Source organism: Manis javanica, chromosome 12, assembly GCF_040802235.1.
Source record: "Manis javanica isolate MJ-LG chromosome 12, MJ_LKY, whole genome shotgun sequence".
NCBI classification, from domain to species: Eukaryota; Metazoa; Chordata; class Mammalia; order Pholidota; family Manidae; genus Manis; species Manis javanica.
In genome coordinates, this window is record NC_133167.1 from 40992080 (window position 1) to 41009075 (window position 16996).

Consider the following 16996-nt stretch of genomic DNA (forward strand, 5'->3'; position numbering starts at 1 on the left):
CTTAATTTTCTGAAAAGTTGAGTATAGTTCGGGGGGCACGCAGCGTTTCAACTGGGAGGAATTTTGGGGCATGTTTGTGCAGTTACCGCTCGAGCTTTGCCAGTTATCTCACCTGTTGCTCAGAGTGTGTGTGATGCATCAGCTCTGTCGGATTCTCTGGCGCTAGTACACGTAGCCAGATTTTTCAGGCTAGTGTTGCAGACGCATGACGTGAGCAGACGCATGATGGAGCTTGGTGGAGTGTGTGTGTACACATTGTGTTTAACTTTTGAAAGTGCTACTCAGTGCAGCTTCGTAATTGGGTAGCAATTTTAGGAAGTTAGGCGGCCTCATTCTTGAAGCATACTGCCCGCCCCTATACATGATCCGGTAGCAGCTGTGACCACTTGAAGGGCCACCCATATTATTTCTTCAACAACGGAAATTTCTGGGCTCTTTAGCCTTTGAGTTTGCCTTGGTGGAAAGCAATGGGGGTATTTCTTTGACTTAAAAAGAATATTACTGCTTTAGGAGAAGGTGTCTAGTTGTTTAGCATTGTATCTACAGACATGGTTCTTGAATAAAGTATTTGAATAAAAATGGAAGTTGCTGTGGGGAAATTGGGATTCCTCTGATCAGGATCCTCACTGAACCTCAACCACTTGATGATGTAACTGGCCTGTTGTTAGGCTACTGCTTCCACACTTATAGGCAATGAGCTATTAGTGACTGAGTCACTATATAAAGAGCTGGCCCAGTCCTCTGGGCGGAGGCAGAGGTTCTAGTGCTTGACCTACCACTGGGAAAACAAGCTGGGTAATAAACCCTTTCGCCCCAAAAATCTTCTACTGTCATTTCTTTGGTCACCTTGAATCCATAGTGAATTTGCCTGGGGCTGAAACCCATTGTCAAGACAGTTGCTTTCCTTCTTTTTTAAAAAATCAATGCCTTGAACTTAGTTGTCCCTGTGCCTCTAATCAGCTCATGGAGACTACATGGCAAATCTAAGAAAGTCAGTGCATGTAACCATTGCTGAAGTTGTGAGCAAATAACCAAATTATCTGAGAAACAAATTGGGAAGTCATGTTTGTTAACAAAATTAACTGTCTTGGGAAAGAATCTGTCATTCCCTGAGTTCAGATTGGCTTTATTCCACTCCACATCTCAAGGCGCAGACTGATGGGGTCAGTCCTGGATCAGTTTGCAGGCTTTGATCAGAGATTTGTTTTCCAGGCCCAGCCCTGGAATGGGTATTTCTCTAGCAAAGCAGAGACCCGAGGGCCAGTGTCATCCAGTCTACAACAGCCTAACCCAGAAATGTATTAAAGAATAGGTTACCTATTAACAGAGTGTTTCTGAGAGATAGTAAGGCCTCTGTACTGTGGTTGACACTGTTGAGCAGTCCCTCTGGAACTTTGGTCTCCCTTGGCTTTTCTGACACTGTCTTGCTTCCTTTGAACACTCCATGACTTGGTAAGTTACTGTAGTACCAATACAGCCATGGAACTTATTTTTTTCCCAAATAGTGTACCTCTTTCTGAAAATAATTCTCAGCTGTGTATGTCTAACCTTGATTTAGCCTGAGCTCCATTTCTAGTCACAAAGACCCAAATGTCTCATTTATACCTCAGTGTAAATTTGCACTTAAGTGGGACCTTTACCTGTACTTTCAACTTCTTGGCACTATCATTGTTCTAGATTCCTAAAATTATCCAAGTTCTTCCACACTTCCAATCCTTCTCCTCTTGTTGATTGGCATCTGAACCATCCTCTCAAAATTTATCACCTGTTCGTTTTACAGAAACTCGATTGGTGGATTTACCTCTTCCCAGTTTGGATAGGTTCTGCACATGGCTGACAGATAAATGTTGCCAAAGTTTACTTCAATGCCTGCCATTCCTCTGTTCAGAAGCTCTTAAAGGTGTCCTTCTACCTATGGAATAAAAAACTTCACTGCTTGGGTTTCAAAGATTTGGCCCCAGTTTACTTCATGACTTCAACAGTACCTCTTGCTGTGTTCTAGCTTCTGGGTGGTACTGTCCTAGGCATTTCTCTTATCTTGCCTGGACTCCTGGCTGTTCTGTTTCTTATGTAAAGCCCTTGAAGTTCCAAAGGAGAGCAGACAAGAAACAAATATTTAAGCAAGAGTAATGCCTAGTTACCATTTCTTATAACTGTCTTAAAGGAAAAGTGTAATTATGAGGATTCTGAAAGGAAGAGGGATCAGGGAGCCTCTTCAAAGTTAAAGTTGATCCTTAACAGTACTCAGCCCCTTCTCCATCTGCTCTGTATGTTGCGGTACTGCATTACTGTGGATCTTGCTTCTCGGACTGCCTCTTTTTCTTTGGTTTCTGAAGGCTCAATATTTGCTTCTCTGCTTTTTCTATGCTAGGAGTCACAATTCCAAATGCACAGGCAAAGAAGGAATGAAGCATTGAGTGGCGCTGGGTCAATGGCAGCAGTGGGGAACTGGAGCGCCCTGTCTAATGGAGACAGTGTCTCAGCCCCAGGCATTGTTACCATTGTAAAATGTACACCCAGGGTTTTTTTCCTGGAAAAGTTGGAAAAGTGCATTGTTAGGTGAAATCTCTTAATTTTTCAATGTTTGTAACTTTAAAACACTGCTGACGAAACAAAACACATTTGTAGACCTGGGCGGCCTTCAGGCCACTGGTTTTTAACTGCAGCTTTCTCACCATTCTTCATAGACAGCTGAGAGGTTCTTATGCCTTACGGATGTCTCTGCGTGTGACTTCCTGATGTGTCTTTAGTCATCACTTCAGTCAGCAAGTCATTTTTCTTTGAAACTCCAGTGTCTCTTCTCCATTTGCAGTTGAATATTCCTACTTGTGTCAGTACAAACACAAGTTAAAAATGGAATTCATATTTCATTCTACAAACCATCTAGTTTCCTTCCCAGCCCTTTCAGTACTTGTATTGTCTTAGCTATCCTTGCTTGAAATCTTGGAGTCATTCTGACAAAATTCTTTTGTTTTCCATTGAGCGTTTACTTCACAATGACTTAATAAATCATTCCTTTCTGTTTCCGTAACTGCTGTTCTTCAGTTAATGCCTAAATTACTTGGCCTTGGACCTAATTTTCTGCTCTATTCACATTCTGCCTTGCCTACTTCTGATGTATAATAATCTTCTTTAAGCATTATTTTCAATATGTCATAAACAGTTTCATGAAAAGCTGTATAATCTTTATAAAAGAACCCATGTGTGCTTTATTGGACATATACAAAAATATCCTAGGTAAGCTTTTCATCCTTCTAAGGTAGTTGTTTTTAGCTTCGAATAACAATCACCTGGAGAGTTTGTTAAAACACAGGTTTCTGGGTCTCAACCGTTTCTGATTCAGTCCGTCTGCAGTGGGGCCAGTAATGTGCATTTCTAACAGGTTCCCAGGAACCACACTTTGAGAACCACTTCCCCGAGCAGCCAAGTTGACCATCAGATGGAGGAAATAAGCCTGATAGAGTGAATTAGTGAATTAGCAGCAGCTGAAATGTGCATGTGCTCTTCACCAAATGACTATTTGGGAACTAATAGGAAGGAAAGATGACCATAAATTCAGTATTTCTTAGAGACTCTGAATATTCAAATATGTTTTTTGAGATGTAAAAGTTAATATCAGATCTTAAATAGCAGCTGAATATAAGTTGGACAAATAAAACTAATATGATCATATAGAATCTGGCTTCTTGTTTTATAGTAATTGGTCCAGAGATTTTTGTGACCTATAAATGCCATGCACAGTGCTTTGCACATGCATTTAATAGGTTTACATCAACTATTTTTCAGAAAAATTAAATTCTCACAAATAAAACCGGGACTTGAAGCTACGTCTGTGTTTCTGGTCATTCTTTGTGCTTAAACTGCCACATAAGACCTGCCAATTTGGCAGCATTATTTTTGACCTTGAACTGGCATTGGGCTACTGGCCACATTAAGAAACTCAAGGTTATTTTGAATCTTGGGTCTAAAGAATTCAGTGTTTAGATTTTTGGTATTTCAATTTTTTCTATTTGGAAAAAATTTTAGAAATGGTGCTTTAGGATAAGTATAGTTCAGATTTTAAAAGTATATGAAATCCCTGTTTGGAAAGCACCCTTAAATAAGCCAGGATGTGTCACTCCTGTTTAATTTTTATAAAATAGATTTTTAAATTTAATCTATTATGAATTTTATAAAACTATTATAAATCTAAATTTATAAAAATTTCATTTTTATAAAATAGATTTTTAAAAATAGTTATGCCTGTGACCCACCTCTGGAGTTTGGTTTAATTGGTCTTGCATGTCATCTGGGCTTTGAAATGTTCACAGGAGTCCCCCTGTTCTAATGTGCAGATAGGTAAAACTGCTGGGAAAAGAATATTTTACTTGTTACCAAAATTCAAAGTATGCTAGTCCAGGAATATAAAGTGTGACTGATTTAAAGAAATTAATGTAGTATTAAATTTGAATATAATATAAAAGTCAAAATACACATTCTGAAAAGTTAGGTGGATTACAAATATTTTTACAAATTCATCTAAAATGTGACTACGAGTGGTAACATTGGTCATATTTGCTCTTTTTTCATGCCTCAGTTAAACTATTGCCTTTCAAATCTCAAAATATACTTGAAAAAGTTAATAAACTGGCACTTTATCAGGTCCGTCAGACAGTATAGTTATATACACATGTGCACAGTCATCAAGCTGCTGCTGTTACTGATTTCAGCTTTAACCTCTCTCCATACATCTTAAATATCAATTCTTGTTTAGTGTGCATCCCAGTATATTCTGACAATATTTTTATGTGCACTATATTCTGAGTTTCTCAAAGGCAAGAGTAGTAGTGTCTTTTGGGGAACTTTAAAAAAGCCCCAAAGCGTAAAGTTTTGATTTGATAAATTCTCACAAACTGAACCTACCCATCTCACTGGCACCTGGGTCGAGAAACAAGACTGAACTAGCATCCTGGAAACTCCTTGGGCCCTTTCCAGTCACTCCCCTCCCCCATGTTGCTTTTACTTTCTTATTTAACTATAACATGTAAAAGACTTAAGTGTTTTATTCTGAAGTCTATAGGCTCAGTACACTTTTGCATATTGTTAAACAGTCCTCGAACCACCATCTGGATAGAGACAATTTCCAGCCTTCTATGTTTCCTCATGCCCTCTCCTGGCTTCCCCAACCTCCACCATTCTGTTATTGCTGATCATTTTTACAAATTGGTGTCTTCAGCTTTGAATTCCTAGCCCAACAACCCCTTTTTAAACAACAGTTTAGAAGTGTGTTGTGTTTGTTTTGTAGCTTGCTTGCTTTCCAAGTTCTGTCCTAAGTATTACACATTTTAAATATTTTTATTGGCTGTGTAATGGTTTTATAACGGTCAGGCCACCTCTGGTAATATTTTATAAACTAAGGGAGGAGGAGTGAGCCCCCGGGCCTGTGGTGTGTGGGGAAGCTGCTGCGTGCCCCCTTCACATCCCTCCTCCTCTCCCTCCTCTCCCCCAGGCTGAAGAGACTGAACAGCACGAAGCCTTTGGACATATTGACAAAGTACAAAATGAAACAATCTTGATGAATGAGCCGAGGAGATTATGGAAGTAGAATAGAAATACAAATGCCAATGAGCACTTTTTTCAGAAGAGGTCAACACACTGATTGCCCAAATCCTAAGTTTTGTGGTGACAATGTTTGCCAATCATCCACAAGTATCTGTACTGCTTGGGGAGGGGGATGAAGTGGTGCTGTGTTATTTGACAAGAGTGGAAGTGATAGAATTTGAAGATACTGTATCAGGTTGCAGAATAGTTTTTTGTTTTGATGAAACCCTTACTATGAAAATGAAGTTCTCTCCAAAGCATTTCATCTGAATAGAGTGGTGCTCTAGTTCACTAGTTCATAGTTCACTGAAATTAAGAGGAAATCTGAAAAAGATTTGACAAAACATTCAATTCAAAACTAGACAAAAGCTGGCAGGAAAAGAGCCTGAGGAACCAGAGACCTTTACCCAGTTCAGTGAGCCTTGTGATGCAGGAGAGGTCATCTAGGATGATGGTTGGCCAAATCCTTTACAGCACGACTTGGTTCTTAACATGGACAATGAAGAAGGGGAAGAAGATGAAGGTGAGAGAGAGGGAGAGGACGGAGCCAGTGGACCTTCTGATGGATTAGTACTAATGCAGCACGGATGGATTCTGACTTTTAAAATGTTCTCCAGTCCCTGGGAGCAAGTTGTAGTCTTTTTTTCCTCTTCCCTGGTGCATAGTCACCCTGTCTTTTGAGGTGTCATTTCTTTCCTTTATTCCCTGGTTTTCAACTGATTTTGGGCATGCCTTGAGCAGAGTACAATGGGAAAAGAATCTCTAACTCTTTCTGTTCCAAATTCATTTTTATTCCTTCCTGTCTGAACAAAAACTTGATGGAATTAATGACACCATGCTCTGTGGGGAAAAAGATGAACCTTTGGCTCCCTTTGCTTTGTGGAAGCTGGAGGGTGTTAGGCTTCTGTGTGGTAGGACATAACAGAATTCCAGCATTTTTCTCCTTTCTGTGTATATTGGGCTCCAAGATTACCCTGTCTCCATGTGACTGTGCACAGTGAGCATTTACCAACCTGTTTCTGTCAACGTTCTCTTGTTTAAAAAAGAAGAAAAAAATGGGGCTATAAAAGGTCAGCAAAGGGTGGGCTTGAGATGTTTGGGTGGGTTAGTGGCATTTTGACAACATGGCTTCTCCTTTGACATGTTTAACTGTGATGCTCAGAGGCCATCCTTGTAATTTAAGATGATACTTTCAGAAAGAAATTCTCTCCTAGTGATGACTGGAGCCCTGCCACTTGGTGGGTGAATGAGCAGAACCTGCAGGGGCTTATTTGGATTTGACATTTTCTCCTGTGGTTTTGTTTCTGTGGATTTTTAAATTTTCTTTTTGTTTCACTGGAAAGATGATCAGTTTTAAATGTTAAAATTGTACAAGTTGCTTTGTTAAAACTAAATGTGTACAAGAAAATTCCTGTATTGTTAACTGACTTTGTAACAGTTTTCCCCTTCTGTAAATAATTGTGAACACCTTTATAATCAAACTTTATATCGTATCTTTGAGATTTTTTAAATACAAGTTCTTGTGGAATTTACTAGGTCTAAGGGTATGATCATTTTATAAGTTATGGATCTGTATTTCCAGATTGCTTACTAGAAAGGCAGTATCAATTTATATATCTTAGAGCAATGTCTGAGAATGCCTGTTGCATCTTTATCAAACTTTTTTTAAGTAATAGATTTTATTTATTTTTATTAAGATATTATTGATATACACTCTTATGAAGGTTTCACATGAAAAAACAATGTGGTTACTACTTTCACTCCTGTTATTGTGTCCCCCTCATACCCCATTGCAGTCACTGCCCATCAGTGTAGTAAGATGCCACAGTCACTATTTGCCTTCTCTGTGCTACACTGTCTTCCCCCTGACCCCCCACACCATGTGTGCCAATCATAATACCCCTCAGTCCCCTTCTCCCTCCCTTCCCACTCGTCCTCTGACACCCCTCCCCTTTGGTAATTGCTAGTCCCTTCTTGGAGTCTGTGAGTCTGTTGCTGTTTTGTTCCCTCAGTTTTGCTTCGTTGTTATACTCCACAAATCAGGGAAATCATTTGGTACTTGTCTTTCTCCACCTGGCTTATTTCACTGAACATAATATCCTCCAGCTCCATCCATGTTGTTGCAAATTGCAGAATTTGTTTCTTTCTTATGGCTGAGTAGTATTCCATTGTGTATATGTACCACATCTTTTTTATCCATTCATCTATGGATGGACACTTAGGTTGCTTCCATATTTTAGCTATTGTAGATAGTACTGCAATAAACACAGGGGTGCATATGTCTTTTTGAATCTGAGAAATTATATTCTCTGGGTAAATTCCTAGGAATGGTGTTCCTGGGTCAAATGGTATTTCTATTTTTAGTTTTTTGAGGAACCTCCATATTGCATTCCACCATGGTTGAATTAGCTTACATTCCCCCCAGCAGTGTAGAAGGGTTCTCCTTTCTCCACATGCTGGCCAGCATGTGTTGTTGTTAGACTTTTTCATACTGGCCATGCTAACTGGTGTGAGGTGATATCTCATTGTGGTTTTTTTTGTGTTTCCCTGATAATTAGTGATGTGGAGCATCTTTTCATGTGCCTATAGGCCATCTGAATTTCTTCTTTGGAGAAGTGTCTGTTCAGATCCTCTGCCCATTTTTTAATTGGATTATTTGCTTTTTGTTTGTTGAGGCATGTGAGTTCTTTATATATTTTGAATGTTAACCCCTTGTCAGATATTTCATTTACAAATATATTCTCCCATACTGTAGGATGCCTTTTTGTTCTGTTGATGGTGTCCTTTGCTGTACAGAAACTTTTTAGTTTGATGTAGTCCCATGTGTTCATTTTTGCTTTTGTTTCCCTTACTCTATGAGCTGCATTCAGAAAAAAGTTGCTCATATCGATATTCAGGAGCTGATTTTGCCTATGTTATCTTCTAAGAGTTTTATGGTTTCATGAGTTACATTCAGGTCTTTGATCCATTTTGAGTTTACCTTTGTGTATGGGGATAGACAATAATCCAGTTTCATTCTCTTGCATGTAGCTGCCCAGTTTTGCCAGCACCAGTTGTTGAAGAGGCTGTCATTGTATGTCCCAGGCTCCTTTATGATAGATTAATTGGCCATATATACATGGGTTTATATCTGAGCTATCTAGTCTGTTCCATTGGTCTATGGGTCTGTTCTTGTGCCAGTACCAAATTGTCTTGATTGCTGTGGCTTTGTAGTAGAGTTTGAAGTTGGGGAGTGTAATCCCCTGCTTTATTCTTCCTTTTCAGGATTGTTTTGGCTATTTGGGGTCTTTTGTGGTTCCACATGAGTCTTAGAATTATTTTCTCTAGTTCGTTGAAGAATGCTGATGGTATTTTTATAGGAATTGCATTTAATTTTATAGATTGCTTTAGGCCGGATGGCCATTTTGACAATATTAATTCTTCGTATCCATGAGCACAGGATGTGTTTTCATTTATTGGTATCTTCTTTAATTTCTCTCATGAGTGTCTTATAGTTTTCAGTGTATAGGTCTTTCACTTCCTTTGTTAGGTTTATTCCTAGGTATTTTATTCTTTTTGATGCAATTGTGAATGGAATTGTTTTCCTGATTTCTCTTTCTGCTAGTTCATTGTTAGTGTATAGGAAAACAACAGATTTCTGCAGATTAATTTTGTATCCAGCAACTTTGCTGAATTCAGATATTAGATCTAGTAGTTTTGGAGTGGATTCTTTAGGGTTTTTTATATACAATATCATGTCATCTGCAAAGAGGGACAGTTTAGCTTCTTCTTTACTAATATGGATGCCTTTTATTCCTTTGTGTTGTCTGATTGCCATGGTGAGGACCTCCAGAACTATGTTTAATAAAAGTTGAGAGAGTGGGCATCCTTGTCTTGTTCCCGATCTTAAAAGAAAGGCTTTCAGCTTCTTGCTGTTAAGTATGATGTTGGCTGTGGGTTTGTCATATATGGCCTTTATTATGTTGAGGTACTTGCCCTCTATACCCATTTTGTTGAGAGTTTTTATCATGAATGGGTGTTAAATTTTGTCCGATGCTTTTTTGGCATCTGTGGAGATAATCATGTGGTTTTTGTCCTTCTTTTTGTTGATGTGGTGGATGATGTTGATGGATTTTCTAATATTTTACCATCCTTACATCCCTGGAATAAATCCTACTTGATTATGATGGACGATCTTCTTGATGTATTTTTGAATTCGGTTTGCTAATATTTTGTTGAGTACTTTTGCATCTATGTTCATCAGGGATATTGGTCTGTAATTTTCTTTTTTTGTGGTGTCTTTGCCTGGTTTTGGTGTTAGGGTGATGCTGGCCTCATAGAATGAGTTTGGAAGTATTCCTTCTTCTACTTTTTTGGAAACTCTAAGGAGAATGGATGTTGGATCTCCACTAAATGTTTAATAAAATTCAGTGGTGAAGCCATCTGCCCCAGGGGTTTTGTTCTAAGGTAGGTTTTTGATTATCAGTTCAATTTTTTTGCTGGTAATTGATCTGTTCAGATTTTCTGTTTCTTTCTGGGTTGGTCTTGAAAGGTTGTATTTTTCCAGAAAGTTGTCCATTTCTTCTAGGTTATTCAGTTTGTTAGCATATAATTTTTCATAGTGTTCTCTAATAAATCTGTGTATTTCTGTGGTGTTCATAGTGATTTTTCCTTTCTCATTTCTGATTCTGTTTATGTGTGTAGACTGTCTTTTTTTCTTGAGAAGTCTGGCTTGGGGTTAACTATTTTGTTTATTTTCTCGAAGAACCAGCTCCTACTTTCTTTGATTCTTTCTGTTGTTTTATTCTTCTCGATTTTATTTATTTCTGCTCTAATCTTTATTATGTCCCTCCTTCTACTGGCTTTGGGCCTCATTTGTTGTTCTTTTTCTACTTTCATTAAATGTGTGTTTAGGCTGCTCATATGGGATTGTTCTTTTTTCCTGAGGTACTCCTGTCTAGCAATATACTTCCCTCTTAACATCACTTTTGCTTCGTTTCACAGATTTGGCACTGAATTATTGTTGTCATTTGTCTCCATATATTGCTTCATCTCTGTTTTTATGTAGTCATTGATCCTTTGGTTATTTAGGAGCATGTATTTAAGCCTCCATGTGTTTGTAAGTGTTTTCATTTTCCTTGCGTAATTTATGTCTAGTCTCATACCCTTGTGGTCTGGATGCTGGTTGGTACAATTTCAATCTATTTTAATTTACTGAGGCTCTTTTTGTGGCCTAGTATATGATCTATTCTTGAAAGTGTTCCATGTGCACTTGAGAAGCATGTGTATCCTCTTTCTTTTGGTTGGAGAGTTCTGTAGATGTCTATGAGGTCCATCTGTTCTACTGTGTTGTTCAGTGCCTCTGTCTTCTTTACTTATTTTCTGTCTGGTTGGTGTGTCCTTTGGAGTGAGTGGAGTGTTGAAGTCTCCTATGAGTCTTCAAATGAATGCATTGCATTCTATTTCCTCCTTTAATTCTGTTAGTATTTCTTTCACATATGTAGGTGCTCCTGTGTTGGGTGCATAGATATTTATAATGGTTATATCTTCTTGTTGGATTGACCCCTTTATCATTATGTAATGTCCTTCATTCTCTCTTATGACTTTCTTTGTTTTAAAGTCTATTTTGTCTGATCAAAGAATTGTAACATGGACTTTTTTCTCCCTGTTAGTTGCATGAAATATCTTTTTCCATCCCTTCACTTTTAGTCTGTGTATGTCTTTGAGTTTGAAGTGAGTCTGTCATAGGCAGCATATAGTTGGGTCTTGTTTTTTATCCATTCAGTGACTCTATGTCTTTTGATTTGTGCATTCAGACCATTTACATTTAGGGTGATTATTGTTAGGTATGTATTTATTGCCATTGCAGGCTTTAGATTTGTGATTACCAAAGGTTCAAGGGTAACTTCCTTACTATCTAAGAGTCTAACTTAACTTAGTATGCTATTAAAAACACAATCTAAAGGTTCTTTTTTCCCCTTCATGCTTTTTCCCCCCCTTCATTCTTTATGTATTAGGAATCATATTCTCTACTCTTTGTCTGTCCCTTTTTATTACCTCTGGTGACAGCTATTTAGCCTTAGGAATACTTCCATCTATAGCAGTCCCTCCAGAATACACTGCAGAGATGGTTTGTGGTAGCTAAATTCTCTTAGCTTTTGCTTATCTGGAAATTGTTTAATCCCTCCTTCAAATTTAAATGATAATCTTACCAGATAAAGTATTCTTGGTTCCAGGCCCTTCTGCTTTATTGCATTAAATATATCATGCCACTCCCTTCTGGCCTTTAAGGTTTCTGCTGAGAAGTCTGATATTAGCCTGATGGGCTTTCCTTTGTATGTGATTTTATTTCTCTCTCTGGCTGCTTTTAATAGTCTGTCCTTATCCTTGATCTTTGCCATTTTAATTCTTATATGTCTTGGTGTTGTCTTCTTTGGGTCCTTTGTGTTGGGAGATCTGTGCACCTTCATGGCCTGAGAGACTATCTCCTTCCCCACATTGGGGAAGTTTTTAGCAATTACCTCCTCAAAGACACTTTCTATCCCTTTTTCTCTCCTTCTTCTGGTACCCCTATAATACGAATATTTTCCGTTTGGATTTGTCACACAGTTCTCTCACTATTCCTTCATTCCCAGATATCCTTTTTCCTCTCTGTGCCTGAGCTTCTTTGTATTCCTCTTCCCTAGTTTCTGTTTCATTTATCATCTCCTCCACCATATCCAACCTGCTTTTAATACCCTCCATTGTGCTCTTCAGTGATTGGATCTCCGTCCTAAATTAATTCCTGAGTTCTTGAATATTTTTCTGTACCCCCATGAGCATGTTTATGATTTTTATTTTGAAATCTCTTTCAGAAGGATTTATTAATTCACTCTCACTTGGTCCTTTCTCTGGTTTTGAGATTTTGCTTTGAACCAGGTTCCTTTGACGTTTCATATTTGTATGTGGCGCCCTCAAGTGTCCAGAAGCTCTACTCTGTGGAGCTGCTCAGTCCCTGGAGTGATATCGGGAGTTGCAGGGGAGTGGTACTGGTGTCTGGGAGGAGGAAAGAGTTGTTTCCTGCTTCCTGGCTTCTATGCCTGTCTCCACTGCCAGAACCAGTGGGCAGAACATACCAGTGTAAGCCTCTATGCTTTGTGTTTGTAGCTGCCGTAGGCAGGGCTGTTCTATGGGTGGTCTGATGCCAGGGCAGGGGCTGCCGGTTTGCGAGCCAGGTGCAGGCTACCCAGGAGGAAGACACATCAGGCTGTGTATCATGGTGGGGGGCCTTGGAGCTACGTAGCCAGCCAGGGGGATGGAGCGCCTGAAGATCAAGAAAGTTCCCAACGTGCTGGGCAGAGTGCACCTGGACAATTTTGTCTACCTGTCCTTCCTTCTGAGCAGTAAGCTCTGTGCAATCCTTGCCCCTTTAGCAGCCCTCTCACTGTTAGGAAGTGTCTCAGACTGCCTGTCCAGAGCAGCTGATATGAATTCCTGTTTTCCACAAGCAGCTGGAATCTCTGTCTCTCTAGGTATTTTGTCTGTCTTAGCTTTCCAACCCCACTACTCACCAGAGCACCATGTAATGTAGGTTCGTGCTCCCAGACAGATGCCCAGGGCTAGGTGTTCAGCGGTCCCAAGCCTTCCACTTCCTCCCTGCTCTGTTTCTCTTTCTCCAGCCAGTGACCTGGGGTGGGGGAAGGGCTTGGCTCCTGCCAGATCGCGGCTTTAGTACATTGCCCTGTTCTGTGAAGTCTGCTCTTTTCTCAAGGTGAATGAAGTCTGGTACAGCCTTCTTTCCTGTTGCTCTTTCAAGATCAGTTATATTAATTATATTTTCTTATTATATGTGGTTTTAGGAGAAGGTCTCTGTGTCACCTCTCACCATTTAATCCAATCCCCTAGATTTTATTTTTTTAAGAGGTATTTTAGGTTTACAGAAAACAGAAAAGTTTCACAACTGTATGGCATGTCTCTACCATCAGACTTGGAGACTGATTTCACTGCCCTAAACATCCCTGTGCTCCACCTAATCTTTCCTCTCCACCTCCCTCAAACCCCTGGTAACCACTGATCTTTTTATTCTCACCATAGTGTTATATTTTTCAGAATGTCCTATACTGGAATCAAATAGTATATAGCCTTTGCAGATTGACTTCTTTTGCTCAGAAATATGTATTCAAAGTTCCTGTATGTCTTTTCGTGGAGTGATAGCTGATTTCTTTTTATCACAGAGTGATACTCCATTGTATAGGTATAGCACAGTTTATCTATACCTATTAAAGGACCTTTTGTTTACTTCCATGTTTTGGCTATTATGAATAAAGGTACCATAAACATTCATGTGCCAGTTTTTTTGTGAATGTAAGTTTTCATCTCATTTGGGTAAATAGCCAGGAGTGCAATTGCTGGATCATATGGTAAGAGTATGTTTAGTTTTGTAAGAAATTGCCAAACTTTATTCCAAAGTACCATTTTGTAAATGTGAGTTAAAACTTCTTTTTTTTTTACTTTTTGTTCTAGTTCCTTTTAGAGGAGACTCAAGCAAAAAGAATGTAGTATTTTTACACTGAGACATGACTACCCATATTACTGTGTTCATTGTATTGTACATTTCTTTCAGGTTTAATTCATCCAAAAGGACTAATCTCATATTGCAACATTTGGTAAGTTTGGACTTCATTTTGCTGGCAGTATGATGTGTAACTTAAAATGTCATTGTTAGGAAAGTACAGAAATTCTGGAAGATTTTGTTGACCTTGGTATGCATGGTTCCCAATTTTATAGTGTCAAGACTTGACACACATCATGTGTAGGAGGTGGCATAAGGTATGGGTAAAAGCATGGATCTTCAAGTCAGAATGCCTGGGTCTGAATAATGGGTCCACAACTCACTCTTGGGCAGATTAGGTCTCTTGCTGCATGCTTTTGTCATATATAAAATGGGAGTAATAGTATCCACTTTAGAGTGTTAATGAATAATAATTTATTTAAAAATCTGGCATAGTGCTTGGCATATAATATTTCATACTTGTTAGCTACTATTGGACTTCGAAATAGTAACTTCTAAAGGGGTTACATCTAACCCCTTTCAAAGCTTAGATGCCCTTAGTTTTTTTAGATCACAAGGAAGGAAAAATTGGAGCCAGTGGAGCCAGAGCCCTTTTTATTTCATGGTGGAGTGGTAGAAATACTCCACTGATGGCAGTATTGTAGGCAGAGTTATGAGAAGAGGACAAGACTGATTTGTGATGGTAGTGTGACATTCCCTGTGCCCCTTCAAAAATACTGGATGGAGGCCTGAACCTCAAAGGATGCCAAGCTTCTGCATTTCTGAGATGACCCCAATGAGGGGCCTCTGGGCTGGTTGTAACATATTTTTAGTACAAAAATATTCATAGATTTTTTTTTCTTTCTCCATAATCTATTGTAAACTCTTACATAGTATTCAGATTAACATGCAAAAATTCACTTCTCCCTCATACTTTTGACCTGAACATGGAGAAAACTTTTCTCTTTCAGGAAGTGTGTAGTTCACTTTGGTATTAAAGTGTACTGGTTGGACTGCAGGAAATATATTGCACATATCATTTTCATGACAACAATCGTGTTCTTATTCTGTATGTTCCAATAATCTAGAATCAGTATCAACCAATTTATAATGTCTGCCCTTTGAACAGACATGCATTAAGTGCTTGCTTTGTGTATACAAAGAACTTACCTAAGCACTTTGAGATACTATTATGAAAAAGACAATTTCTGATCTTAATAAATGAATAGTTTAATGAAAGAGAAAAGAATAGCTTACTGCAAGAGTAGGATAGCCTAATGTTGACTTTGTAACCAATGAAGACTTACTAGGGGAAAACTTTATTTGATCTGGGCCTTGCAGCGTGATTTAGGGCTTCAACAGGTAGACATGGGAGGTAGTGGAAGTTCATGTGGTAACCCTAGGAGCTATTATCTGCATTTTAAAATGCAGAAATTGAGGCTCTGAAAGTAGCTTGCTCAAAGGAATACTGTAGTGAGTGGCAAAACTAATGTTTGAGTCCATCTGACTCTAAATCTATTTTCCTTCTGTTACACAATATGCTTATTCTGGGCAGCAAGAACTGTGAGACGGGAGAATAGAGGTTGCATTTAGGGCTTTCTGAGCATCATTATAAGGAGTTCTGTGCAATGGTGTACCCAGAGAGTTGTACTTGGAATCTGAGCTGGAGAGAACTGATAGGCCATGCTAAGTGACTTAGATGTGTTTAAAGTTAATGAGGAGTCACTGACTATTTTTGCATGGTAGTAACAAGAGTACAATTGTGCTTTAGCAAAATTTCTCTGATGGCAGTGTATCTTAAGTATCTAAAGGATATACCATCAGGTAAAATTCTGGAAATATTCCAAAGAGGAAAGTTATAATAATGCTGTATGGCTAGGTTAATGGGAATAGAAAATTATGGATAGATATGAGAGTCATTTTAGAAATCGATTTTTTGGTACTTGATAACTGCATCAAGTGGTTGGCAGAGAGGGAGGAGAACGGGTGGGAATCAGAGATAACACACCATTTGGAGCTTGGTTGACTAAGAAAATGGTGATGCCTTTGCCTGGTGGGGAACACAGGAGACACAGGTTCATTGGAGAGAGCTTTGTTGGTAAATTGATGTTTAACAAGTTGAGTTTGGGGTACTGTGTAATCGTAGTAGGCATTGGAAATAAGGGCCTGGGCCTCTGAGGAGTAAAGATACAGATGCAAGTTTAGGCCAGCTGTTTAAAAGTAATAACTGAGGAAGGAAAATACATGACATCACAGAAAGTGAGAGAAGAGAGCACAACTCAGAGCAATTTGAGAGACTCAGCTATTGCTATGGGGAGGTATCTACTGACCCAGTCTGAAATCAGTAGAAGGATGGAGTGAAGCTTGAGTAATCAGCATTTATTAGTTCTTTTTTTTTATTATTATTTTTTATTAGTTCTTTTTGATAGTAAGGTTTATACTAGTCTTGTGGTTTGATGTCACATTCATGTTACAATATGCATTCTTCAATATTGACTGGGAATTGATGAAACCTTAGAAGTGGGAAGGTTATGAGACTGGATAAAGAGGAAAGTCAGTAAGACAAGTCAAAAGAAATCATGTTCTGCCAAAGGTAGGATATTTCCCTGGGTATGCCTTTGAGTTACAACCCTGTTCAATGGCAGTGACTGTTACATATAGTGAAAGGTGTATGCTTAAGATAGGAATTTGGGTATGCACATGCACAGGTCATCCCAGGCTTGTGTTACAGCAGGAATGCATCAGTAGAATGAGGGGTTGTTCATTCAACTTACTAAACATTTTTGGGTTACCTGCTGTGTACTAGGCACTGGATCTTCCTCAAAGGAAAGGTTTATTTTTCACAATGTTTATGAAGGCTATAAAATGCTTTCCAAAATGTACCAGCTAAATACAATCCCAAGAGAT

General features: G+C 38.8%; 1 protein-coding gene and 1 pseudogene across 3 annotated transcripts in view; both read left to right on the forward strand.

The window, feature by feature from the left end:
• HIBCH (3-hydroxyisobutyryl-CoA hydrolase) overlaps positions 1–16996 on the forward strand; it is a 156977-nt gene that overhangs the window by 452 nt on the left and 139529 nt on the right. Inside the window, exon 2 of one of the 3 annotated variants that reach the window (XM_073218510.1) lies at positions 14162–14204. The exons of the other annotated variants lie outside the window; for them this stretch is intronic. Coding sequence (XP_073074611.1) covers positions 14162–14204 — 43 coding nt within the window. The remainder of the gene's footprint in view (positions 1–14161; positions 14205–16996) is intronic. 3 annotated transcript variants of the gene reach the window in all.
• Positions 226–14118, forward strand: LOC118971810 (protein SET-like; annotated as a pseudogene).